Genomic DNA, 27,915 nt, shown 5'->3' with positions numbered 1-27,915 from the left:
GAAGATGTCCTAGCCCCTAGCAAATAACCACACAGTGGAATATAAACAATAACACAGAGATTTAGATTCACAACAATGTCAATTCTAATAATAGAATCATAAGATTTACATCCAACATGCCCAGCTGTAAGGCCTTCTGGGTTACGGCCAAATACAAAACAATTACAATAGTAATTCTGCAAGACCTCGCAAGATCCAACAATTAGCTAGTCTGGATCCACAATTTGGTAGAGAACTTGTGCTTGCAAGCCACCAAGCAACCTCCTTGTTTCCTAAGCTGCAGCTACTAGCTCTGCTAACAAACTTCGTTCTCTCAGCTACTCCTTGCTTCCTCCATGTTGGATGACTAATAATGACTCTAGACTCCACAAGACCCTCTACTTATGCTAAACCAAGCCACAAGTTGGCCTAGAATAGTAGACATTAAATAAATACTCTCATCAAATACACCCTTAAGCCACAAGTCGGCTTGACTACAAACTTTAAATACATGAAGTAATTAAATACTTAGGACAGGCCCCAAGTTTACAATACTTAACTAACTCAAAAGACCACATAAGAATACGTGCACTTAGACATAGGTCCACGTGCCATCCAATGATCCAAATCCAAGAGCACACATGCCAACTCCCTCGGATTGAAGCTCACGAATATAATTTCTGAAGTTCACCAGTAAATTAGGAACACGCGACCAATAGTCACCAAAATGGCTCTAACCCCAAGATGATAACTCCAAACTCTATGTGCACTTAGGACAAGGTTGCCCAATATGTCTCGAACACATCCCCAACCACGCAAACCATAACTCTATAAATTCAAGCATGAAGCCCCTTCATATAGGATTGCAGACTTCCCTAGGATGCTCCTGCATCACCTTTTGGCCCAGGTATGATCTTTGCAAAAAATTCTAGACCAAAATGATACTATTTTGGCATCAACGACATGTCTTTCCAACATGGTCTTAGAGACTAAAGAATTTATTTTGAGATATGTATTCCTTTCCTTTTCAGAATCTTGGTTTTCCTTTACAATTTATAAAAATTAGTGAAGCTTTTGGTTGGGCTCATAGTCGCATCATTGTATCTTCTTTCTTGGCCTACTAGGCAGCCATCAACAAAAGATTTGTTCTTTGTGCTTCGTGGAGAAGCTAATTTAAAATAAAGAATTGCACTATTAAGTCATAAGGGACTTCCTTGGATGGGACGAGGGACATAGTGGACCACACTTTATCCCACCCATGTATACATTTAATATGGAGACAAGAAGGAGATTTAAGAATGAGACTTGTAGTAAAGAATATGGGTGACAAAGACATTGATACTAGAGACAAGAAGACAACTAATATTATAATGAGACAACCCCTTAGTGGGAACTTCAATAGGAGGGGGAATTCGGATCAAGGCATCTGAGAGAAGTGGGTAAGGAAATTTCTTTAATCAGGTGCAGATGAAGAAGATTAACCTTCTTGTATTGATGGTTGTAGTGAAGTTTAAAGACAAAGACTTGGAGAAGCCAAGTTCTCTGTAAGTTTTTGATTAAAATTTATAGGAAGGATTTACTAAAGCATTTATTTTTCCACTAACTATCTTGAAGGGCTGAATTTTGATTAGTTGCAAATGCTTGAACTAGGACGGGGAAAGAATGATGAGCTAAAAAATCTACTGTCTTATAATGAACTTTGAAGCTTATACCCACATAGAGTGCTTCTTAGTTCGAGTTTAGAGCATAATACAAGAAAGTATTATAGCATATTGTTGACAAAGCATATTGAGTTTAATTTACTCTAATTATCCTTAGACAATTAATAATTTATTATGGAGGGATGCTTTTTCATTGTTCCTTCTAAAAGAAGATTTCAATTCCATCACATACGTACAATATAATAGTAGAGTGTAGTGTTGGCTGGAATCATCCACAAGACACCTAATTGCACTTAATCCAATCTAGTATTAGTACTATATAAGTAACTAGGGTACCCACAGTCTTGAACAAGACCAATAATGTAGAGAAGTATGGATTACACTTTCAATTATGCTTACTGACATATCATTACAAAACGAGATGGGTTTAACTCATTATAGAGATAGTCTAAAACCAACTTTTATTAGAATTACATGCAATCAGATTAGATAGCCATCCTAACCTTTCACTATCTACCAGTGTTTGTCAATTCTTTTTGACAATGCACAAACTAGCAGATATCCTATAAATATACTCACCTTTCAAAAGACTTTGACAAGTCAGACACTAGTACAGTTTGAGGACTACAACACACTTTTCAAAAATCTGTGCACTTCCAGGACTCTTATCAACTTTCAAAAAACTTATCAGTAGGACACCAAAGCAACTTTAGGACATTGGCACACTTTTAGGACCCTAGCGCTCGTGCACTGTAGTCCTCTAGGTGCAACTCCTGCACTAATCAGGAAATTACAGGTATTCACTTCTTAGGTCAGAAGCACAGACCTCTCTAAGATTTTTTTTAACATTCAACTCAGAATTCTGATAGAGCATGAACACAGAGATATCTGAAAAACCAAACAAGTTTCTTAGGAGTTTATAATCACAACTTCCTAGTTGACAGTACTCTTGTAATTCTCACAAGAGTTCAACACAATCATAAGCTAACCAAACCTTGAAAGCACTCAAACATCCAGTGTCCCAATGAAAAGGTTCCATGAGATATGTAGATTGTACTCATGTTTCAGTTCAAAACTCATACAAAATATCTAGAACTAAATCACCATGCATTCGATTCCCTTACACGATTACAGAAACTATTTAGTCTTTATGAAGCCATGGATTCACTTAACTAAGATCTGCTATAAAATCTAGATTATCAACAACAGCACTAGGTTGATCCTCTCATTCTTTTCCGATCCCAATTTTATAGAGAGCTCCAAACAGGACAAGATATATGATTAGAGTAGATTGAATTCTTACTGGAGCAGCTTTTATTCTAAATCCAAATTTGAAACCCAAAACAATAAATCTCTTGTTCTTTCTTACTCTTACTTGGTTTCTTTGGTTACAAGCAACCTGGTTGTCAAGACTTAAACAACTAATTTTATACCAATTTGACTTCATTGATTCTACTGAGTCGTACACTAATCTACTGGTGTCCTGATTTCATATAGATTGAAATCTAATGAATGTTTATCTTTCTTTTTGTTTTCTTTCGAGATAGAGTACAACTTATTCAAAACAATATCTTTTTCACAAACATTGATCTAAATTCTTTATTAACTGAAATTGATGAGTTTTGTAAAACTATTTTGTAAACTGGATCCAAAATTTAATATTACTCTAAACTCTGGAAAATAGATTCATATTATTATATCAAATTTTGCTGAAAAAACCAAAACTAGCTAGCTAGTCTTGCACATCAGAGGCCAATTTAAATGAAACCTTAAAGAATGTTATTGAAACTGTTTTTTTCTGATATGAGCTTCATATAATCAGGTCTGAAACGATTAATAATAGCAGCAACAGATGATCTCCCCAACCCCAAAATATTAAACAAAACTCATAAACTATTACTCCTGCAATTTATCAAAATCACTTAAAACATCACCAATGTCACTGCTTGACTTCCAAATGGAAATATACATAGTATATAGTCTGTTACAAATATTATAACAGCAGCATACTGCTGTAATGCACCCACAAATAACTCACAAGAACAACAAAACACAACTATGCTCATTAAACCACTGCAAACAATTCTTTAAAGTCCTGCAAACGGAAATGATGAAACTAACAAGATTCCTATCTTCCTTCAGCCCTAATGCAGCACTGGATGAGATCAACCACTGTGAGCAAAGGGTTCCCATCCTCTGACCACCTACTGCTCATGGGTTTTTGTCCACAAGCCTTCTACTCCAATAAGGTTTCGTCCATTGAAGAAACTTCCTGCAAGTCTACAAATATGAGAGAGAGTGATATCCAAAATACCCTCCGAAGGACCAAAATTACAATATTTGTGTCCATCCTGCATGCAGATTTTGGTGCTCATATTCAAACTTACTCCTTTGGGAATTCTTGGTAATTTGGTTATATCATTTGCCAGAAGTTGTCAGGGAGTTGTCCAAGATTCTTCTCCACTTGTAACGGTGGAAACTTTCTAAAATTCATCATGCAACAGCTTTCCACTTCCCTTTTGCTTGCCACATTTGCTCTTGGTGGGTAATTAATTAATTAGAAATACTGCAGTCTCCCATCCCACTCTTCTTGGGAATGTCATTAATTAGAGATATTTAAAGCTCCTCATTATGCCACAAAATTTGATGCCCCACCAAGTGTCTCCATATATATAATTTAATTTTTAAATGCCCTATTGATTTAGACATTAATAAATATTAAATTATTTCCCCTCCATAAGCTTTTTCAATTTACTCTCATTAGAATAAAGTGGGTTAATGTTGATCAAAATCCAATTTTTAACAAAAGGGGAGATGACATATTTCATGAACAAGAATCTTGTCTTGAATCTTTTTGGAAATTTGATATGAATGATGAAGATTCCACAAAATTGCAACATAATCCCTAAATGAAATCCCAAAGAGGAAATAACCCAACTCAATTCTTTGACCTATAGTTCCTATTCTAATTGCTTCTTTTGATTGCAATAATAATAATAATACCTTGCCCTTTTAACAAACTTAAAGAATCAATAATATTATAAGCTAGTTCCAATCACTTTACTTTCAAGTGGTAAAACTTAATTATTATCATGTCATATGCAATGTGTAATGTTCCCAATTTTAATTAATTTGGGGCCCAAGTTATTAATGTTTGTATTGGTGGGTTCCGATTGATTTAGTATATCTCGGACCCCTTTTTAATTAATTGTTCCGTATGTGTTGACTGTCGGCTATTTTTTTAAACCCTCGGGATGTTTATCCGAAGGGTATTTAAACACGGCATGTAGATTGTAGTTAGGATGTGATTCGGATTATTTCTTTTGTAATGTGAATTCTAGTTGGGATTCTCTATTGTTCGCCATTTCGAAAGTGAAAGATCTTCCCTATTTGGCTAGTGCGGTTTCGGTAGGATTCATCCCTCACTTTATTCCGTCTCTGTAATACATGGTTTAGATCTAGCAAATGGGAGTGCCATTATTATTTGCAAATATTTATATCTATATCAATTTGTGATTATTATTCTATACTTGTACTAGCGTTTATTGGTATCTCTGGCGAAGGCGATCACTTGTATTCCATTGTGTATAGCTTAACTTGGGATCTGACAATTCGGTGCACTATCCGTGTGCGGGAACATTATTTCTATTTGTGGCATCGCTGAATCCCTCCCTACTTCCACCACACATCCTCCTAATTGCACCGTACAGACATCTCGCCATACTGCCATACCCAAGACACCCTCACCCCATCGTACGCCGTCGACTTCACTGTATACCCCCCCACACTCTCCGTACGACACTCTCCCCTCATGTACAGTGATTCCCTTGCCTCACCGTACGGGTTTTGCCACACCGTATGATCGTACCTACCAACACCGTACATCCAATTGGCTCTCACCATACAACCTTGTTTCTAACATACCCTCATCGTACATTTTCTTCTCCATTCTATACGACCCTCACATAACTGCCGTGCAACCTCCAAGTACCTACTGTACGGCCATCAATTAGTCTGTACACCATCTTAATTCAATCGTCCTCATCCAACCCATTGGGATTCAGTATACACACCTGTGTGAAGTTAATTTTGATTCGGGAACATTACAGTGGTATCAGAGCTAGTGATCTTGCCAGCTTGTTGGGATGATTGAGAGATTTTGGGATTGGGATAGCGCTATGGCACAAAGCAACGATGGAGAGTGGTGGTTGAAGACACTGCAAGGGATTGGCAAAGAGCTCAGCAAAGGTGTTGATCTTCTATTAGATTTGTTGGAAGTATGTGTAAGTTTAACCAATTACCTTCAAGATTTATACAGAGAATCCTCTCATCGATTAAAGATGCCTTAAGTCAACCCAAGCTTTTGAGACACCATGACAAGGATAAAAGATTGACAGTTGAAGCATGTCTTAGTGAGATCTTGAGAATTTCGGCTCCTAAGGCACCGTATGATGATAACACCATGATAGAGATATTGCAATTGATAGTTGACAGCTTTCAGAGTCTCACTGACTTCAATAGTGACCCTTTTGGTAGGAGATCTACAATATTGGAGAATTGTGCAAATGTCAAAGTAACCTTCTCTTAGATCTTGAGTTGCAAAATTTGGTCCATGATATGTTTCATCACTTCTTGGTCACCATCAAGGAAGATCATGATACTAAGATTTCAGTTGCTATGGAGAATCTTATGATTTCATACATTGAAGAGATGGATGAGATATCCCAACCCATCACATCTATGTTATGGGTTGTTCATAATCTAGAATGTATCCCCTCTATAGCAGCATATAGATTGGTCAGTAATGTTTTCAAGCATTGTGAAGAAAAACTAATATCTCATTTGCACAAGTGGGAGAAATTGGATGAGAACGATAAGGGTGATGCTTTACATGAGGAAAGTGAAGACATGATTACAGGGCTGCTCCAGGAGGATTTTCTAAATCTTTCTAGTACACCAACATGGGGAGAACACCAAAAAAATGAAGAGGTTGCTTGCACGAATCTTTTGAAGACATGGACGGATCAAGTTATGCTCATCACTAAGGTTGTTGCCGAGACTATGTTTGTCACTGAAGCTATGTCCATCACCATGGTCATGTTCGTTGCCTAAGTTGTATGTCTGTCACTATGGTTGTATCTGTAACCATAGTTGTGTTTGTTTTCGTCACCGTCGCCGTGTCTATCATTGTCACCATGTCTGTTGCAATGTCCATCACCATGTCCGTCACCATCATGTCTATTATTGTTGTGTCCATCACTGTCGTCAAGTTTATGTTAGTCACTGTTATGTCCGCCATCGTCATGTCTATCATCGTCACCATGTCTGTTGCAAAGTCCATCACCATGTTCGTCACCATCATGTTTGTCACTGTTGTGTCCATCACCGTCGTCGAGTTTATGTTAGTCACGGTTATGTCCGCCATTGGCGTGTCTTTGTCGATGTGTTTGTCACCGTCATCGAGTTTGTATCCATTGTTGTTCTATTCGTCACCATCATTATCGTCATTGTATTCGTCGTCGTCATTGCGTCTGTCACCATCGTTGTATTAGTCACCGTCGTTGTGTCCGTTACCAACGCTGTTGTATTTGTCGTTGTCGTTGCGTTTGTCACCATTGTTGTGTTAGTCACTGTCGTTGTGTCCGTTACCAACGCCGAGTCTGTGTCCATCGTCGAGTTTATGTCCGTCATCGACACCAAGTTTGTGTCTGTCACCAACACCGAGTCCGTGCCCGTCATTGTCGTTGTGGTCACCGTGTCATCATTGTGTGTTCGCCAGTGCAACTACAACCGTTGATACATTGCTCATTGTCCTGGCTCTATCCATCGTCGAGGTTTCAACCGAGGTTTTGTGTGTTGCCAAGGTTTTATCTACAGCTAGAATTGTTGGGTTTGTACCAACATTGATGTCTGTGTGTATGACCATACTCGAAGAGATTGATGAACATGATAACATCGTTGTATGTTATGATTGGCATCCTTGGGATCCCGGTGACTCAGGACATGACAATGTTTATATCAGAGTGGCACAGCAAAAATTTGATGAATATTTACTCTCCTTTCCTAAGTGTGTGTATGTGATCATGATGCTACATGTAGACTTCAGAAGATACAACTATTGACCTCCACGCATGGTTTGGGATCCTGGAGTTGCAAATTGCTTGAGGACAAGCAATTTTTGGGCAGCGAGGATTTGTAATGTTCCCAATTTCAATTAATTTGGGGCCCAAGTTATTAATGTTTGTATTGGTGTTTTCCGATTGATTTAGTATATCTCGGACCCATTTTTAATTAATTGTTTCATAGGTGTTGACTATTGGCTATTTTTGTAAACCCTTGGGATGTTTATCCGAAGGGTATTTAAGCACGGCATGTAGATTGTAGTTAGGATGTGATTTGGATTATTTCTTTTGTCTTGTGAATTCCAGTTGGGATTCTCTATTGTTCACCATTTCGGAAGTGAAAGATCTTCCCTATTTGGCTAGTGCGGTTTTGGTAGGATTCATCCCTCACCCTATTCCGTCTTTGTAATACATGGTTTAGATTTGGCAAATGGGAGTGCCATCATTATTTGCAAATATTTATATCTATATCAATTTGTGATTGTTATTCTATACTTTTACTAGTGTTTATTGGTATCTCTGGCGGAGGTGATCACTTGTATTCCGTTGTGTACAGCTTAACTTGGGATTTGACAATTCGGTGCACTATCCGTGTGTGGGAACATTATTGCTATTCGTGGCATCGCTGAATCCCTCCCTACTTCCACCACACAACCTCCTAATTGCACCGTATAGACATCTCGCCATACTGCCATACCCAAAACACCCTCACCCCACCGTACGCCGTTGACTTCACTGTATACCTCCCCACACTCTTCATACGACACTCTCCCCTCATGTACGGTGATTCCCTTGCCTCACCGTACGGGTTTGGCCACACCATACAGCCGTACCTCCCAACACTGTACGTCCAATTGGCTCTCACCATAGAACCGTGTTTCTAACATACCCTCATCGTACATTTTCTTCTATCCATTCTGTATGACCCTCACATAGCTGCTGTGCAGCCTCCAAGTACCTACCATACGGCCATCAAGCAGCCCATACACCATCCTAATTCAACCATCCTTCTCATCCAGCCCATTGGGATTTAGTATACATGCTTGTGTGAAGTTAATTCTGATTCGGGAACATTACACAATGGTAAGTAAAGTGATTTTAAAAGCTTATTAAAAATGCAATTTTTTTTGGAAAAGGGTAAAAATCTATTGAACCAAAAAGATCAATACAAAACAAGAAACACAAACCGATAGGTACCCAAAGAGTGCCATAACAAACTCATCATGTCCACCTCAAGAATTTTATTAAGGGATTGGGTACAATCCTTGGGAAAATCACCCTCTTTCCCAATGTTTCAGCCAATTTTCCTCATAGAAGCCCACTTAGCTAGGCATTTAGCTGCCTTTTCCCACTCCCTATAAATATAACAGAAAGATATTAACTCAAAAGAGTTACACAAAAGAAGAGAACAACAAAAGAAGATTTGGTAGGTTCACTATTGATGAGAATGACAAAAGAAGAGGTAGTTATGCAACTCATAACCCAGTTAATCCACTCAGTGCCAAAATCAAGGGCTTTGAGCACTTTACGAGGAAGCTCCATTTGACCTTATCATAAGTGTTTTCCATGCCCAATTTTATAAACCTAGTGTTTTCTTTAGAAGTAGCCATAGAATGAATAGCTTTTGTAGCTATGATAATCCCATCAAGAACGTCTCTTAACTACAAAACTTTCCTTTTTTGTATAGATCAGTGTAGTGAGCCATGGCTTAAGCCTATTTGCAATCAACTTCGTGATGATTTTGTAAATTACGTTATATAAAGCAATGCGGCAAAATGAGTAAAAAAAGTTAGGTTCCTCCTTATTAGGGATAAGAACAAGAAAGTAGCATTCATAGCCCTTAGCATCTCTTTGTTTCTATAAGATTCCTTCATCACCTCCAAGATATTCAACTTGATTATTTTCCAAAATTCTTGATAAAATTCTATATGAAAGTCATGGAGACAAGGAGCTTTACTCTTCTTCATTTCAAACACTACTCCTTCAACTTCATCCAAAGAAATCGATCTTTAAAGATTCTCATCCATTTTAGCAGAGACAAGAGAGGGAATGTAATAAAGCACAAACCTTCTTCCATATTGACAGGAAGGAAATCCTCAACAAACAAGGCCCCAAAGAATGTACTGACCTCTTGAGGAAATTCCCTAGAAGAAGAGGTAGGGACACCCTGAAGAAATGAGAGAAGTGATGGTATTACCGTATTTTCTTTCTTTCACTGGATTGTTCCTATCACCTTCTTGAAGTCAATCAGCTCTCACATTTTGCTTCCAAAAAATCTCCTCCCTAAGCCCCCATTCCTCTAATACCTTCATTGAAACTGAATCCTCTCTATAAAGTTTCTTTAGAAGGCCTTGGTCTTTGATTTGATGAGTAATGGAATCCACCCAAGATTGTTCTTGAGTCTTCTTCAAGAAGATTTTACCAAAACACAACCTGTTCCACCTTTTAATCTTATACTTGATGAATTGAAGTCGCTTGACAAATAAGTACATAGCAGTGCCATAAGAAGGCCTCCTCTTTTGTCAGCATGCCATCATAAATCTTGAAGGAAAGTATCTTGAAGCCATATAAGCCGAAACTTAAAGAGGGATTCTTTCAGATATGTAAGTGACCGGCAATGAATTTGATTGGCCAATGATCAGATCCTTTTTAATCTAAAATCTCAGAACTAACCATCTAATAACAAGAGACCAAAAACATATTTAATATCTATGCTAGAGCCCCCTCTCGGGGCCTCTCCAGATCTTCAATTGTTTCAAGCGAACATTCCATTAGTAGGTTTAACATCCACAACCCTCAAGAATTCAATATTTACTTTGTCAGTATTATTGATGCAGGCTTTCATGAAATTAAAATAAGCTGGTCAAATTGTTCATTTTGACTGAATAAGTTTTTTGATTTGTGTTCTTGTACTTCTTCATGTTGATGCTAACAGCTTTTGTCGAGGATACCTTTATAAAGCATTTACAATGTGAAATAGAGTAATTAATAGATGCTAGTTCTATTTGCTTATGAATATCAATTTTATGTCTATTTTAACATACCATCCACACAACTGAGAACTTTATTTTTATTCTGCATTGCCATCCATATCCTTGTGCTCATTGTTATGATATATATCCCCATACATATTTCCATTCATTATGTTAAAGATTTAGCATTTTTAGGAATTGACTGTAATATGGCATTTCTTGTGGCATGTCAATTTTTTCAATTTATACCTGTCCTCAAAGGAATGTAGTGGCTGACCTCTTCGAAATTTCAAGGACATATTTCACTCTCATTTGTTGTATTTGATCTTTTCATTGTGATGCCTTACATGTTCAAAATTTACTTTGTACATTCTTAAATAGTTGAACACAATTAGGAATATACAGTTTCTCTTCACCATCTCTTGATCAAAGCACTTGGCCTTGTTGATATATACATTTGCTAGTGTCTTAAAGAAGTAGATATTTTTGAAGAGCTTTACGATATTTTTCATGGGTCCTTATTTTGCATTCAGGTCTGGGATTGCTGGATACATTATTGTTCCCTAAACAAAGTTTATTTTTTCCAGCATTTCAGGGAGCAATAGCCATGTTTTCTACTTCGTCCTTAGGTATAGGACCAGAAGAGTATGCAAAAAGAAATTATGCAAATAATATTTCAGAGTACAATACAGTTCTTGGATCTCTTACCATGCAGAGAAGGTATAAGCTACAGTAAGCTATAGCATTGGGTACTACATATTGTGCATTGAATGTCCTGTAGCATCTTTGGTTTTTCGAATAATTGATGTTCTCCTTGATTAGGTTATAATACTTCTTCACTGAGGATTCATTGGTGTGGTAAGGGTACAGATATTTCTTGTTGAGGGATGTCTATGATGACATGCAATTGGATGGAGTGCAGCCAATTCGGGACACTTTTCACACATTGCTTGTAGGTGCAATGAAGGGAGCACGACTGCAAGATTCTCTTTATTTCATGGATGAAATGAAATCCATGGGCCTAGTGCCAGATGTAAGTATTTTATTTCTGCAAATTATTGTTGCTGTTCCTAAAGTGTGTTGAAATAAAATGACATCAATATTTGCAGGAATTTTGTCACAAGGAAGGAAGGCATTTTTATTCTATGCAAATTGAAGATATAGAACTACATGAAAAATTCATTCAGTTTAAAATGCTTTTGACTAAGAAGTCAAGGTTTCATTGAATGGTGAGTCTAAAGTTTAGTTAACATCTCAACTGTAGTGTTCAAATCTTGTAAACATAAAGTATAAAAAAAGATCCATAATTGGGACTGGTATAATTGAGTTGCTTGAACATACAACTAATATATTCATATTTGGTCTATGGAACTTTTCTGCTTGGAAGCAAGTTTGATATTACACACGAATGGATGGAGTATTCTTGAATTTCAACCATAATGGCATTCTATATGTCAAAGGACTTGCAAGATATCTTTAATGCTTGGATGCAAGTAAATTTGCTTGTACACAAGAAGGAAAGATTGAGAAACATTTATTGATGAATAAAGAATAGTGAACGGAACTAAAATGCCACATAATTGTTGTACATAGGTGTGTGTAAGGCATCTAAGTTGATATTAGTGAACTAAATAAAAAATAAATCAAATACTTGTTATAAAGAATAACTTGTCAAAACTAATTTGGTTTTATAGTTGGTAACCATTGAGAAAGGTTACTCATCCTCAGACCTGTTAAAAAATGACCTGCAGAGATTATTTTAAAGCTATGAATGTTCTTTTCTCAATATCGGGTGGAAACATTATAAAGCTTCCTGAAGTAGTCAAACAATCCAGCCTAAAAAGGACTTAGCTTATTCTTTAGAGTTGGAAAAACAATTGAATTGCCACAACTAACCTTGGAGGATATGTGCTATTAAATACTTCTTAGGGTAGGGTTAATGTATCACCTACTATACATGTTTGGAGAACTAAAAGGTTTATATCTAGGTTGCTGATTCGGGTTTGGGCATTTTCTTTTCCCATTTGGGTTCGTGAGCGTCTGTGTGTGTGTATGAAAAAAAAAAAGAGAAACTTGCATAATTGTAAAACTAACTAACTAAGTCATTTCATAGTATGAATATATCAATGTTACTTGATCATTGATCAATGCCAAAAGTCAAAGATAAAGATTATATACTCGCTCATTAATCTATGTTCATGATTGTAAAGAAAAGCATGCATTGAATTACTAAATTGCAAAATGAAAATTTAAAACATAAACTAGTTCATCAGATTGCCATATAATAAAGTTTGAAACATAATGATATATGACACAGTTTAATAGTTATCAATGATCACAGACTCATAGTATCAAAGATGCAAATGCCCTTCAAGGGTCAAATGGGTCATCAAAAAATGGGGGATCAATGGCTTCATCCCCAACTTTATCTATATCCTCATCATTGGGACCCAAATTGGTTCCTCTAGCCCCAGATGCTGTCACATTCTCCTCCTCCTCCTCACCATCTAGCAAGATAATTCTAGCTAGATTGTGGACGGTCATCTCCAAGTCAGTAGTCTAGGGTAATACATCCCACAACTTCTCTAGCCCCTTCTTGTATTTGGGATCCTTGCGTGACAGGAGGCGCTTCTTGTTGTGAATATATACCAAGTCCTCTGCTTTCTTGGAACCCAACCAGTTATGCTTCACTGAGTGGATAAAGGAGCATGTACTACAATTCCGCTCAGCAGCAGAAGAGCTCGCAACCTAGAGGCAACCAACAAAATTAAAAAAAATTAGAAATTGTAAATTATAATACAATAGGAATCTAAGAGTGCTATTTCTATAAGCTAAGTGGTCATAAAAAGGGAAAATAAAATAGAAACTTAAATACTTGTGATAGGATCTTAATGCCAAGAGATTGGAGGTACATGTAACGTTGCCCACGTAAGTACCACCATCCAATGACATCCATTCTACTTTGGTCATTGATTGCATCAGGGTTTGCATTTTTTCCTGAGACAAAGTCTGCAAACTCTCTTCTAACATTCGATGGCACCTCAGGATTGCTAAAGAGCCTACTTAATGCCCTCTTATACCCACTGGCAACCTCAGGATCTCTGTATGGTGCCACTCTAGTTGGAATAGAAAGTATCTCACCGCTATAATACTTGTGAGAAAGTGCATATGCCAGGAGGTGTAAAGGTATAGTCATCTTGTTCCAATGATGGAGAACAATTTTGTCCACCTGTTTGTAGAAGGTTTCCTCAAGATCTTGATCTATCCTCTGAATGACCTAGATGTCTAATGATGTTCATGTAAGTTATCTTGATGTAGTGTTAATTAAAATTAAAATTAAAAATCTCTTAATAAACAAGGATAAAGTATTTTATAAAAATTTAAACTTACCATTTTCACTCTCTCTAGCATGGAGTCCATGTTATCATATATGTCCCCCAAACAAGGCTCATCAGTGTCGGAAAACCGAAGCATAGACATGATGGGCTCGGTGAATTCTAATACATATTCCACCCTATTCCAAAAATCATCACTCAAGATCAAATCCTTTACATTTTAGTCCTTTCTGTATTAGCTTGCTTCCATCCACCCTATTGGTTGCCAATAACCATTTGGCACAATGCTTGTCTCACCCTCACAAGTTGTCTAAGGATGATTTTGTGTGAAGCAAACCTTGTTTCAACAACCTATTACCATGTTAATTCAAATTGTAAGTTAATAACACATTTCAAATATGTAAATATCAAAAAAAACATTTTATTCAGTCATGTAAAGTATGACACAAAATGATAAATGAAACTAAATAAAGTTACCTTCAATAATTCCAAGTTGGACAAAATTCTGAAAATTGCTTGTGACATATGGTGGTTTGTCACAAACATTTGGATCTCCTCACCCTCCTCATACACTTTTTTCACCCATTCAATTTGGTTGCCAATTGCTTTCTTCACAAAGTTCAAGGAGTGAACAGTGCATGGTGTCCAAAAGATATGATCATAATGTGCTTCTACCAAAGCACCTGCAGCCCTACAAACTTTAGTATTGTCCGTTATTACTTGGACAGCATTGTCAACTCCCACGGCCTCTATGGATTCAATGAGAAGCCCAACAATAAAATTTACATCCTTTACTTGCCCTTCACAATCAATTGCCCTCAAAAGCATTGCTCCCTAGGGGGAAACAGCTATCACATTTATTAATGGTTGAATTTTGCAAATATTTCCATCCATCAGAGACAATACTCAACCTCGTTTGGATCCAAGAATCTCTAATTGGTTTGAGGAGGGTGTCTACATTCTTTCTCTCATTATGCAATATGGTGGTTCTCAACTTCTTTTATCTAGGGCGTCGGTAACCACGAGGTGTTTCATTTATTGCTTGCACCATCTCTCTCTAATATGGTGATCTCACTAGATTGAATGGAACACCATTTGTAAAGAGGCAACACCTAACCTTTATGTCAACAATTTCTCTCAATTTATTTTGAAATGCCCTTCTAATGAGCCTCTCTTGTGAGATGGGGGTGGTTCTATTTCTTCTTCATCTGTAGAAGGGGTGGGTAGGAAGGGATGCAGTGATGAATATTCACTTACAAGTTTAAATTGATTACTCCATCAAAGCTTAGATTGCAAAGATACTCTTACAAAGAGTTTATTAACATTCAGATTGGTATTGAATTTATTGATACTGAGATTTGATGTTCAGATTTTGAAAAAGGAAAGTTTTGAAGGTTGTGATCATTTTTGTTACCAGTATGCTGTTCAATTTGCAGGGCTGACTTGGTTTAGAATTCAGTTTGCTACATGAGTGCTGGTATATCAGAATTTTCTTAATTATCAGAATTGTTTTGTATCAGATTGTCTTAATTATCAGAATTGATTTGTTGTGTTTAGATTCTCAGTTCATTCATATTTGCACAAAGAAAATTGTAGCTCTTTGCAGTTCATGTTATTTGTGAGTTGGCGGTCATGTAAGCATATTTGGTGATACCTCAGGTCAGTGCCCTAGACATTGTACTTGATTTTATTTGTGAGGCTGGATTGGGACAGTAGACCCAGCAGCATTGCTCTCTGTGGACTTTCCCATCTTGGGTTTCCACGTCATATTCTAGGGCCTCTTTGCCTTGTGGTGATTCTCTGTATTCAGATAAAGTAGACCTTAAAAAGAAATCTATTCACTGTTATATCTGGTGTGGATACCTTTTTTCAAGACTATAACAAATGTCTTTCCTTTCAAACAGATACTCAGCTCATATATTAACCAAACTCACATTGATCTACTGTGGTTTCAGATAAACATATTCCACGTCAGAGTCTTTCTTTTTCAACGTATCCATTCATATTCTCATCGAACTGTGCTACTCTAGTCTCTACTCAAAGAAACACATTCACCGTTCAGGTTCTCTTCAAAGACATATATTTTTCTTGTTCTTCACTTTAGCAGCTATTGTCCATATTCATATCTATATCACCAAATATAGACCAAACCTCTCAGAGAAAATGATTTCAGATTCACTGCGCACAACTGTTAATATTCAAACAATCTCCATCAGCAATGGATTATATCTTATTTCTCTTTAAGCAATGCTTACACATGCCACATTTCAAGTGGAAGGAGTATATAATATATCACACGACTGGAAGAAGTTTTTAAACAAGTTACAACTGATTCGTAACTTCCTAACTTTTGCCAATTCTGTCTTGTGAGACTGCATCAAACAAAGATTATATTTGTTTATTATTGAAGACTTCTTCTGTTGACATTGACAGGTGGCAACCAATTCTCAATATCTAAATTTATCAAAACTCCTTGAAGTTCCTGTGTAAATCTCAGATAAGAAATACGTCATGGAAACTTTTGAATCAAATGTATCATGCCAAGATTCATGTCTATAATATCCATTTTATAGAACTTGATATCTCGGTTTTAAACTTGACACATTGCCCATTCCGTCTTTTATCATCCTCTACGTGTGGAATCAATATGCGGGATTCGATACTTCTTGTTCTCTTTTACTTTGTGTAAAGATTATGTTTCAGTCACTGTCTAATGGTGAGATAACCTGACATCCTTTTGTTTCTTGTGGTACTATGGGATATAGTATTTCCACTGGCAATTTTCTATTGTTTCAATTTAAGCCAGGGAATCAGCATTTGATGACAACCACAACACCAAAGATAGAATCTGTGTCCTGACTGTAATCACTTTTGACGTTCTGATATAATAGTCACTGACACAATGCAGTCACACCATAATTGCTGAGATTAAAAATGTGGACATAAAGCTATTTCATAGTATGTAAGTTCTAAGATTAAGACAGCTGACACAATGTCATTCCACAAATCCCCAGTATATAAGTGCTTATACAACCATATATAAATAGTGGCCACAAATAAAATGCTTCTCAGAAATGTGATTTAGACTTTAGTATATTTCTTCTTTTGACATCAATGACAAGTCTGCAACAGGGGCTAACAATCACACCCTTTGTTATCGACGTCAAAAATAAATATGAGATATAATGAAAACCAACACCTGTGTTCTGAACCATCTTTCAATCATACATGTGCAATGTGAACCAACACCTGCGTTCTGAACCAATGAACCAATACCTGAATCAATGCCTGTGAGCCAACTCCTGCAATCTGAAATCATTTCTCCCCCTTTGACATCAACTAAAAAGGAACAGGGTATGAAAGAGAAAGCCAAGAAGAATTTCCCCCTAAGTACAAGCCCAAAATACAAGAATATAGTGTGGCAAAGCCACAATCCCAAGTATGTGAAGGGGGGATTGAAAAGTATCTTTAGGCAGAGGTTTAGTAAAACTTTCTGCCGGCTGTTTTCTTGTAGAGACAAACTTAAGTTGAATCTCATTATTTGCAACTTCTTGTTTCAAAAGATGATATTTGATTGAGATTGTTTTGTATGAGAATGAAAAATAGATCTTTTGAAAGACTTATGGCACTAGAATTATTACAAAAAATTACACTAGGTTCAACATATACTGCCTTTAAGTCTTTGAGAGTTCGCCGCATCCACAATACTTGTGTGCAACTGTAGGTTCAAAGTTGTTTGAGTTGCTCCCACTTTTTCCTCCATCTTTTTCTCAACTCCTTTGCCTATATGGAGTGCCCTCTTATTGTAAAAATCATCTTTTGTTGTATGCAATTAAGCTCTGCTACATTTGTGCAAGCATAGCTTTTGATTGTATAGTACAAATTTGGGAGAAAAGTGAATAAAAGAAGCAACTGGATTCAAAGCTTTGACGGGAACCAATTGTTATAGAGCAAATTAGAAGCTTTGATTGTAATTTGTGCCTATTGTCTTTGATTCATGTTATTATTGTGTGTTCAATAATAGAGCATTGTGAATTAAGAAGCAGTCGGAGCTGAAGCTTTGATTGGGAGTGGTTGTGGCAATACATAGACTAGGAGCTTTCATTGTAGCTTGTATTACCATCTCAAATTCACGAAAAGTAGTTAGAATTCCCTACTTTTGGAAGTCTTTGTGCCCCAATGGTAAAGTTTATTCTTAAAGAATAGGTTAAAATAGGACTTAGAGCCAAACTGGTATGTTTTCAGCTAGCCTTTGAGTTAGTGGTTGTTTATCGGTATCACTGTTTAAAACTTTAGATAGAAGTGTAGTTTGAGGTTTCATCTTGCCCATTACTAGCTTTGCGGGTAAGTGGATTCTTTCCTGAAAGCTAAGAGGAAAGGATAATAGTAACACTCCTTACAAAATCTCTCAACTTCTTGCTCACCTTGAGTTGATCCAAGGAACGATGAGAAGGGGGAACCCTTTAAGGTAGGGGAGACTCTGTCTCACACTTGGCTGGTCATCCTATTTTGTGACTGGAGTTTACCCAAAATTGTCACTTGCAAAATATCCACTGAACAGGATTGATGCATTATTTTTTGGGATTTGAGGTTTGACAGAGATCGAGAGAGATCTTTCTTGGACAAGGGAGGTATACACTGCAAATCCTTAAGAGATTCAAGATGGAAAATAGTAGATCAATGACTATTCCAATGGCAACCAATTTGAAGAAGGTTGTTTCTTCAAAGTCAGAATTGACAGATTCCAAACAATACAGGCAATTAATTGGCTCATTGATGTTTCTCATCAACACTCGACCAAACATTTGTTTTGTTGTAACACCTTGAGTCAGCATATGGTAGAGCTAAGGTAGGTTCATTGGATTGCATCAAAGTATGTGCTCAAATATTTGCAGGGCACAATGGAGTATAGTTTGCAATACCTTTGTGGAGATGGGGTGAAGTTGCAAGGGTATTTTGATTCAGATTGGGCAGGGACTTATACAAATTGGAGGAGTACTTCAGGGTGTTGTTTCGGTTTAGGTTCAACCATGATTTGGTGGTTCAACAGGCATCAAAGTTTAGTAGCACTTAGTTTAGCTCAAGCTGAGCATTTAGCAGCCAGTTTGGCAAGTTGTGGAGCAATTTGGCTTCGAAAGATGCTTACAAGTTTATTTGATAAGCAGTTGGAGCCTACTATGATTAATTGTGACAATCAAAGTTGCATAAAACTCTTAGAGAATTTAGAGTTTCATGATAGGTCACAATACATTGAGATCATATATCATTTTATTAGAGACAATGTCTTGAAAGGAGGCATTAAGCTTCAGTAGATTTCGAAAGATGAACAAGTTCACATACTCACCAAACCCTTGGTAAAAGGGAAGTTTATTTTCTTACAAGACAAGTTTGGAGTGGTGGTGAATACCTTCTTCACTAGGAGGGAGTGTTGATAATTGTAGCTCAGAAAGGTAAGTTAGAAGTAGAGTTCAAGTAGGACTCTACTTAATCGACCTAACCAATTAAAGTAGTCACCTAAGAAGAAGAGTGTAAATAAGACTCTACTTTATGGAAGTAGACTTCAAGTAGGACTCTACTTTATGGAAGTAGACTTCAAGTAGGTCTTTGTTTTTCCCAACTGCTGCTATAAAAGGAAGCTAAGGGTTAAAATAGAGTTCAATTATCTTTCTCAAGAGGGAAGAAATTTGTGATTTTCAGCAATGCAGAAAGAAAAAAGCTTACAATAGGTAATGACAAAAGATAAGGTAGCAATATCAAGTATATTCCAGGTTTGCTATTTTGTTTGTAGCTTGTTTTAGAGCCATTTTTCCATTTATTTGGAGCTCTTGTAAGTTCTGAAGTTATTTTGAATGATGAACTGATTGAAGAGCATATGCTGTGTATGACTGTGTTTTGCTTTTTTAGTTTTCCGCTGCTTTATTTCGTTAAATAAATCTAATAATGTAAATCTAGATCTGATCTATTTACCTAGATATTGTCTTTAAGAAATTAACAACCTGCCTAATCTGCATCTGTAAAAGCTGCAAGAGTAAACTTATCTTTTCGTAGATACCACGAGCCATAATCAATAGAATCCTGGAGATATTTGAAGATTCCTACCAATGTATTAAGATGAGAAACTTTTGGTATGGATTGATAATGCGGAACCATACAAACTGCTTGCATTATTTAAGGTCTAGAAGTTGTTAAATATAATAAACTACCTATCATAGACCTATATTTTGTTTGATTTGTGGTAGGGGAATCATAATTCTTATGTAGTTTACTTTTTGTGCATTGGTGCACTAACTAGTTTGTAGTTCTTTATCTGGAACTTTTTGAGCATTAACTTGGTGTTTTTAGTCTGTGAGAATAATATGCCTACATCCATTTGAGAAACTTGCTATCTAAGAAAAAATGATAATTCTCCTATTATAGGCATTTTGAATGTTCTTTGCATTTGATTAGCAAAATCCTTAAAAACTTCATCATTCCCACCAAACATAATATCATCGACATATACAACCAAAAATAATATTTGATCTCCAGTAGATTTGAAATATAAATTACTTCCTGTATTTCCTTTTTGAAACCTTGCTGTAAAATATGCTGATCGAACTTGGAATACCAAGCCCTATGTGCCTGTTTAAGACCATAGAGGCCTTCTTTAATCTGCACACATAATCTTCTTTACCTACTCATACAAAACCCTTTGGTTGTTCCATATAAATTTGCTCTTCTAAAAAACCATTGGGAAAGGCTGTTTTCACGTCCATATGCGAAACTTTAAAGTTTTTATATGGAGAATGTCAAAAACATACGAATTGGTTCTAATCTTGCTACAAGAGCAAATGTTTTTTCCAAATCAAGTTTTTCAATTTGTACGTAACCTTTACATATTAATCTAGCTTTGTTTTTGACAACTTTACCATTATTCATGCATTTTATATCTAAACACCCACTTAGTACCAATACATTTTTGTTTGATGGTCAAGGAACCACAAGTACTATTTTTGTCAATCTAAGTTAATTCTTCTATCATTGCATGTAATGTCCCCTTTTCTACTCATTTACCTTTGATGTGTCGTTACCCCTTTTTCATGACGGTCTCGTGGTCTAACCAGGTCTATGCCAGTGGTCAGTGTATGAGTTTAGACATGGACACCTTCACTTTTAGGCAGATCAGAGTTGACATAGCAGGGGTTCCTGATACTTACTTTATGGTAAGTCAAGTGGGGTCTGTAGTCCCAAGGGTGCAGTATTGGACTTTGAGCGTCTTGTCAAGAGCTTTTTGCCAAACTATTATACATGGCTCTCTGAGTTCAATAGGATATTTATTTTGATGTTTGAAGATAAAATTGTTTTAATAAAGTGACTTGAAAAAAAAAAAAGAGAGGAATTACTAAGTCACTTTATCGAATAAAGCTATATTATTCTCTTAAGTGGGAAAAAGACAAATAAAAGGGAAAAGAGAATAAAAAAAAAATGAAGACATAGGCAAGGGAACATGAAGAGTCATCATGTTCTGCTTAAGAGGTGAAGAGGAAGCTCATATTCAATAGCTTAGATTTTGGAGTTGTTTTCAGATTTCTCTTTGAGAAAAGGGGAAGCTTTGGGATTTAAGTTGTTCAGAACTTGAGGACGGAAACCTTCATGCTCAATATGCCAGATCGGATTTTAACCCGGTTCAACATTACAGGTGGATTTACATCAGAGTTCACATTTGGTGTTACAGGTTCTTTTCTACATGTCTTTAATGTGACTGTTGTTACAGCTTATAAGATTGGCTTCTCTATGCATGTTATTGTATTGCTGATTTATAATGCAATAACAAACTTTGAAGTTTTTTATATGAGTTTTTTTTGGTTATTTGCTGGTTATTTTTGCATTAAATATATATGAATTTGAATGACAATCCTACCCTTCTTACAATTTGGAGATTTTTAACATTCTTCTATCTAAATATATGTTGGGATTTTTATGCATTACATGAGCAGGCTTTTCAGTCTTGGAAATAGTGGATCTCCTCTCCAAGTCTTCCAACCCATGGCACATCTAGGATGTCATCAAAACCTTCATCTAACATTGAAATTGTAGTTACAACACTCAGACTCGGCTTGTGATTGTGTACCTTATTTGTGTCTAGGATTCTATATTTCGACTCAAAACTCATTTTGTATTTGCTTTGTTTGACACAACTCTCATGCTTGTAGTTTCTTTTGCTCTTATTTGGCGTTTTTAATAGTTGTGCTTGGTCGCATTTTGCATCATCTTCAGTTATGGGTGGAAGATAGTGGTGACTTCTTAGGATTTTCTACATTTGGGGTACCCAATGTTGTGAAAGGATATGAGCATTTACCAAATCTAGGTCTTCGGGAGTCACTTGGGCCTTCTCACCCCGGGGCATGCTGAGTCTGGGTATATGGGAGTGAATCTTGTAACTTTCACCAAAATGCGTTTTTTAGAATGTTCATGTCTTGATGCATGGCAACACAAAACATTTAATGTGGGAAACATCTTGGAAACTTCAAACACATTTAGAGTCAAGTTCACTTAATCAAAGAAGATTAATCATGTTTTTAATTAAGATTTATTTACTAGCCCATAGTTGAAAGTACTGAATTTCAAAAGTGTATTGACAGCAGATACTGATAACCACAATTGAGAATACTACCCATGTTTTAGTGTCAAACTGGGACGTTATATTATGTCAATGGAAAACGAGCCTACAACTTCTGCCATAGTGAGAGAATTCTGTCGTTTCATGAAACTTTTCCAACTAAGTTTGAAGTGCACAATAATATATATTAATGGATTAAAAATATGATATCTCCATATTCCATGACATTGTAAAGCTTCTGGTAGAATACTGTGCATAGCTTTATTTACATCAATGTCCTGGATAATACATTGCAATCCATCATCAGTAAGAGGATAAAAAAATGAGAATTATGGAGCGTGATCCGATACTTCATGCAAATAAAGGTATACACAGTTTTGTATGAGAAGCTCTACAAGATATTGGCAGAGTTGAAAAATTTGAGAAAAATTCTTACACCATCTACCCAGAATAATCTCACAATAATCTTGATGGATTGTGGAAATCTGATATTATTAATTTGGAAATAGTTTTGGAGTCAATAACAGACATAAGAAAGAGCAGGGCAGATAATATGTTAAATGTGGTCTTGATACAACAGGAAATTCTATAGCACTATATGATTTGTTTCTTCTATTTTTCTGGTCCATTACAGAACTAGGTTGGTCTACTGATCAATTAAACTATTGCATTCAAATTCTGTGCCATATCACCTGGAAAGGATTTGAAAAGTACGGAAGAATGGAGAATTCGTGTTTGAATAACTCTGTGAATGTTTGGTAATAACAAATTATCAAATAAAGAGATCCTTTTTCATTAATGATTCAGGGATGATATATTCCCTTTGTTACACTGTTCTACGCTTGAAGAAAGGTCTTTGCATTAAAAAAAAATGAGGGACATTGATTCTTCTTTCATTATAAACTACTGCAATATAGAATGATGTGGAATTAGTCTTAGAAGCATATTTTGGACGAACTTTGCATCATGTTTTTTTTTTCCCAAATGGAAGTGGAATTCCCAGAACATAGTTACGATGTTACTTTTGGCTGACATCTATGAGGTTTTTTGAATGTTAGGCTGAGTATTTTGTATCGTCTTTTGCAGACGACATTATACAATTTTGTCATCTCAGCATGTGGGAAAAGCCAGAATTCAAATTGTGCTATTCAGGTTATTATATTTCCTATGAATTTTCAGTGTTAGTTTTTTTTCTAAAGAAGTTTGATATTGGCCTTGGTACGTTTACACTTCTGAGCTCAAGTATAAATTTCACTGATTCAATTCGCTGACATGAATTATTCTAACTAGTGAGAATAATCTTATACACACGCAGTGGACTGTGACTATAAAATAATGATGTGCATATGTTATTTTGAGAAAAAAAGACCTTTCAATGACTTGGTTTATGACTTAGTTTACTACGATTTCTTTTTTTCAGTACCTTGCTCAATTTTCATTTTGTATATATATTTCTTAACGCATTCACTTTTGTTTTTTCATACTAATTTGAAAACAAAGCTTATGGAGAGTATGAAGCGGTCTGGGGTAAAGCTGAAGGGGCAGACATATATAACATTCTTATGTGCTTCTGCATCAACTGGTCAGGTTGACCAAGCGTATGTTCTTGATCGATTCCTTCACACAGACACACACACACACACACACATTTTGAATGTTATAGATATGTGCGTGCATCCTCTTCAAGATTAGATTTCTAAATTAAACTTTTGATTCTATGTGCATTATGACCTATAGTTAACTCAACTCAAAGACAATTGTCATACCTGTTTACTTATTTTTAAGTAATGAGATATACAAACTGGTCAGCGATAACCATCTAGAACTTGAACATAATTTATGTTGCATTCAATGATAAGATGATTATATATCGAATGAGATGTGATTCCCTTGATGAAGACCTTTCCAGCATTTTTGCTATTAAATTTCTTATCCCACATATCCAATTTTAAAATGTTAAAAATTACAATAATCAGTAGTTACTTATTGGACATTGTAATTACCAAGCTTGCTTTTTGTTTAGGAGTGATATGCCAGACTTTTGATGGACGGCTGAACCATATGGATTAGATGATAGATTTGTTGATTGCTTTAAGAATTATGGAAATGGTAGTGTTATAGGTTCTGTGTTTCTCTGAATTGACCCATTGATCCTTTGGTCTCAAGAAATTTTTAATGAGATAGTTGGATAGACAATATTTATATGGATGGTTGTTGTAGCTTGTAAACATAAAATTTTATGGTCAATGTAATGTCCCTTTTTGGTCCATTCCCACATCTTATGAAACCTTCAACCCCCTCGGAGAGCGGGAACATTATGGAAAAGGTATTCTGATAGTGGTAGAGAGCTCTTGCAGTCCAGATGCAGATTTGACATTTTGGGAGTGCTCCACACTTGGAGAAATTAGTCATGTTGAGGAAATGCCAATTTGTGCACGGATTATTCCTATGCACTAAGAACTGAAGTTGGGTCAAAATTTCTAGTTTGGGCAATTTTATTATTTTCCATGTCTTTGGTGATTGTGTTGAAATAATTTAAAAAAACCATCTAAGTTTGAGTAATTTTTTTGATTAATAATATTTTTTTCTAAAACGACTTTCCAAGTTTCAAAATATAAAGTTAGTTTTACTCAAATTGCTTGGGAAAGCAAAAAGCAAAAATGCTTTAATAAAAGCAAAAAAGTGCTTGCAAAAAAGAAATGAAAAATAATGAGAAGGGCATAAAAGGAGGAGGTGAATGGGAATGGGAAAAGGAATTTCTTAACTTTTTGTCTCCAAATCCTAATTTGGAGAGATTGAACTTGGTTCATTCTTAGCTGATGGACGAAAAACCTTTTGGTAATCAGTTTCATGTGCAAAACCCACCTAGCTGATTGAGTGGACTTGTAAAGGACTTACTGGTGTGCATTAATGAAAAGGGCATACAAAGAAGTGAATGAGAATGGAAAAAAATATTTTTAACATTTTATTTTACAAACCTCAATTGGAGAGATTTAGTTTTGTTTATTCTTCAATCAGTGAAAGATGAGATAATTTATTAATGTCCAACAGGAGACCACCAAAAGGGTCCAAGGGACTGAAAGTTATAACTAAGAAACAACTTGTAATATCTCTAATGGATATTTTCCCCAAAGGGACTTTCACAGTAATTTTCAGAATTCAAACTGATAGCTCATGCAATAAACTTTTAACTTTAAACAACAAATGCTCATATAGAAAACATCAGAATTTTCTATTGCACTATAGTATTCAACAATACAATAGTATGATCAACAAAGCTCATATAAACTCTTCAGAATACATTATTAAATTATACATCAGCAATACAATAACTAGCTATAAAAAATCCAATCTGAAACACAGCATTACAATTAGATTGGAAGACTAAGAAAGAACCTGTACGCACACTTGATACACCTGGTTGTGTTCACTGTTGAACGACACAAGGGTTTCTGTCCTCGGTTTGGATGAAAGCTAAAACTTTCCAAATGACTCTCCAAGAGAGAAACTGAAGTCTGAATCATAAAACAAACATGCCCAAAACGAATGAGACTTCCTCTTTCAATGCTCAATAGTGACTCTTCAGATTCCCATTTTGTCTTTCATCTTATTTTCCCTTTGTCACCTTTTCCTCTTTTTAATAAAAAGAGATTATTTTAAATAGTTTTAATTTAAATCCAAAGTCACTTTTAATTATTTTATAAGTTGGGCTTGTAATTTTCTAATGTCGCCAAAAGAGATATTACACAACCAGCTATAGGAACACCAAGTGGTGCCCAAGAAAAGAACGAGCAACCAAGAGACAAAAAGAACAAAGGGAGACATCACGAAGGGGACAAAAGCATACGAGAACAAAGACAACCAACTAAGAGCTTTCCGCCATTGAGAAGTATCCCAAAATTGAAGGGTTACCATTGAGGCAAGAGGGGGTCCAAGATAGTCTCTGAGAATCACTGGGAGGGGAGGATTGTTGTCGTGGTTTGTGTGATTTGTATGAGGTCTCATAGATCTGCTATGAATTGAAGTGGAAGGGCTCAACGAACAGTTGGAGCCTTTGGTAGAGGTGACTGCTGTGAAGGAGGAGGTGATGAGCTGATTTGAACCATGTCTCGAAGTCGAGGGAGATTGAAGCTATAACGTGTAGTCACGAAGATGTGTAGCCTCTTGGAGTATCTGAAAAAGGAAGCTAAGGATTGACACTCACTAAAAAGACAATGGAATCTCCTAGGAATCTCATAATAGATGGGGCAGTATAATAAAAAGTTTAACTTTATCTTTGCTTCACCCATGTCACAAAGTTAGTATATTCGATCCTCTCTATCAATATGGTGGTTGGTTTGAATGTGAAGCCGATGGGAGTCTTCTTTGAAGAAGCTGAGTGGAATACATAGGGCACGAGTTCAGTGCCGCTCAATGTAAGAGGGATGCACAATGATTCTGTCCTAAATGTTAATGTAGTGGTCAACGTAAATGGCCATCTTGGGATGGGTCCCCCCTCGGGGGTCAATCAACGTCGTGTGAAATACCTTTTGTAGATGTCCATCCTGATGTGCTCGTTCAACTCTTGTTAGTTAGGGAGGAGATGAGTAGGACCATCCAATGGGTACTGGAAGGGAGGGAGACCATCAATACCGATGCCCACTGACCCTAATAGAATAGAGGCTTGAGCATACCAGCACCATGCCCGACCAATAGGGTCGCTCACTATGATCACCTCTGAGGAACAATAGGCAAAGTAAGAATATATGTGGTGTCTCCTCATAGAGTTGACAAACCCTCCAAGTTGGTGAAGAAACCAAGTTAGGTCAAAGATGACATTGTATTTAAAGGGGTGAGCCTTGAACTTGGCCAAGATTATGCTTGTAGGGGTAGTTCGGTGACACTTGATTATGCGCCAAAGGAGAAGAATGTGCTCAATAGAAGCCCAGTCTAAAGCCAAGAGGGAAGACCCCAAAACCACAGAGCCATAAAGAACAACCACTTTGATTAGAGAATACATAGGAGGCATCTTGGATGTGGTGTCCTAGAAGCGATGACATAAGCACCCTTTCTCAAGTAGAGCAAGGGAACCCAAGCCCGTGTTGACCTAGGGTTGCATAGTCTCATACTGAAACAAGGTCCCAAGGATTTGATCCCCAGATAAGTTTATGTAGATGAGATCTCGATCTCCTCACCTAGGAAGAAGTGTAGATGGGGGGTCTTCAAACAATGGAAGACCATAACTTGGGTCTTACCCTATTAATCGTA

At 36.4% G+C, this 27,915-nt stretch overlaps 1 protein-coding gene across 8 annotated transcripts in view; it reads left to right on the top strand.

The window, feature by feature from the left end:
• LOC149552326 (Pentatricopeptide repeat (PPR) superfamily protein) overlaps positions 1-27,915 on the top strand; it is a 156,211-nt gene that overhangs the window by 20,439 nt on the left and 107,857 nt on the right. For 6 of the 8 annotated variants that reach the window (XM_089787856.1, XM_089787855.1, XM_089787860.1 and 3 more), the window contains 4 exons: positions 11,322-11,454; positions 11,605-11,767; positions 23,755-23,820; positions 24,169-24,266. In XM_089787856.1, coding sequence (XP_089643982.1) covers positions 11,322-11,454; positions 11,605-11,767; positions 23,755-23,820; positions 24,169-24,266 — 460 coding nt within the window. Of the gene's footprint in view, positions 1-11,267; positions 11,455-11,604; positions 11,768-23,754; positions 23,821-24,168; positions 24,267-27,915 lie in introns of all 8 variants that reach the window. The other 2 variants (XM_089787854.1, XM_089787853.1) reach the window with 1 other exon arrangement.

This window comes from Cupressus sempervirens, chromosome 6, assembly GCF_028749045.1.
Source record: "Cupressus sempervirens isolate cs-2001-9-10 chromosome 6, ASM2874904v1, whole genome shotgun sequence".
NCBI lineage: Eukaryota > Viridiplantae > Streptophyta > Pinopsida > Cupressales > Cupressaceae > Cupressus > Cupressus sempervirens.
The sequence above is the reverse complement of the archived record's forward strand: the minus strand, read 5'-3'. Positions and strand labels throughout refer to the sequence as shown.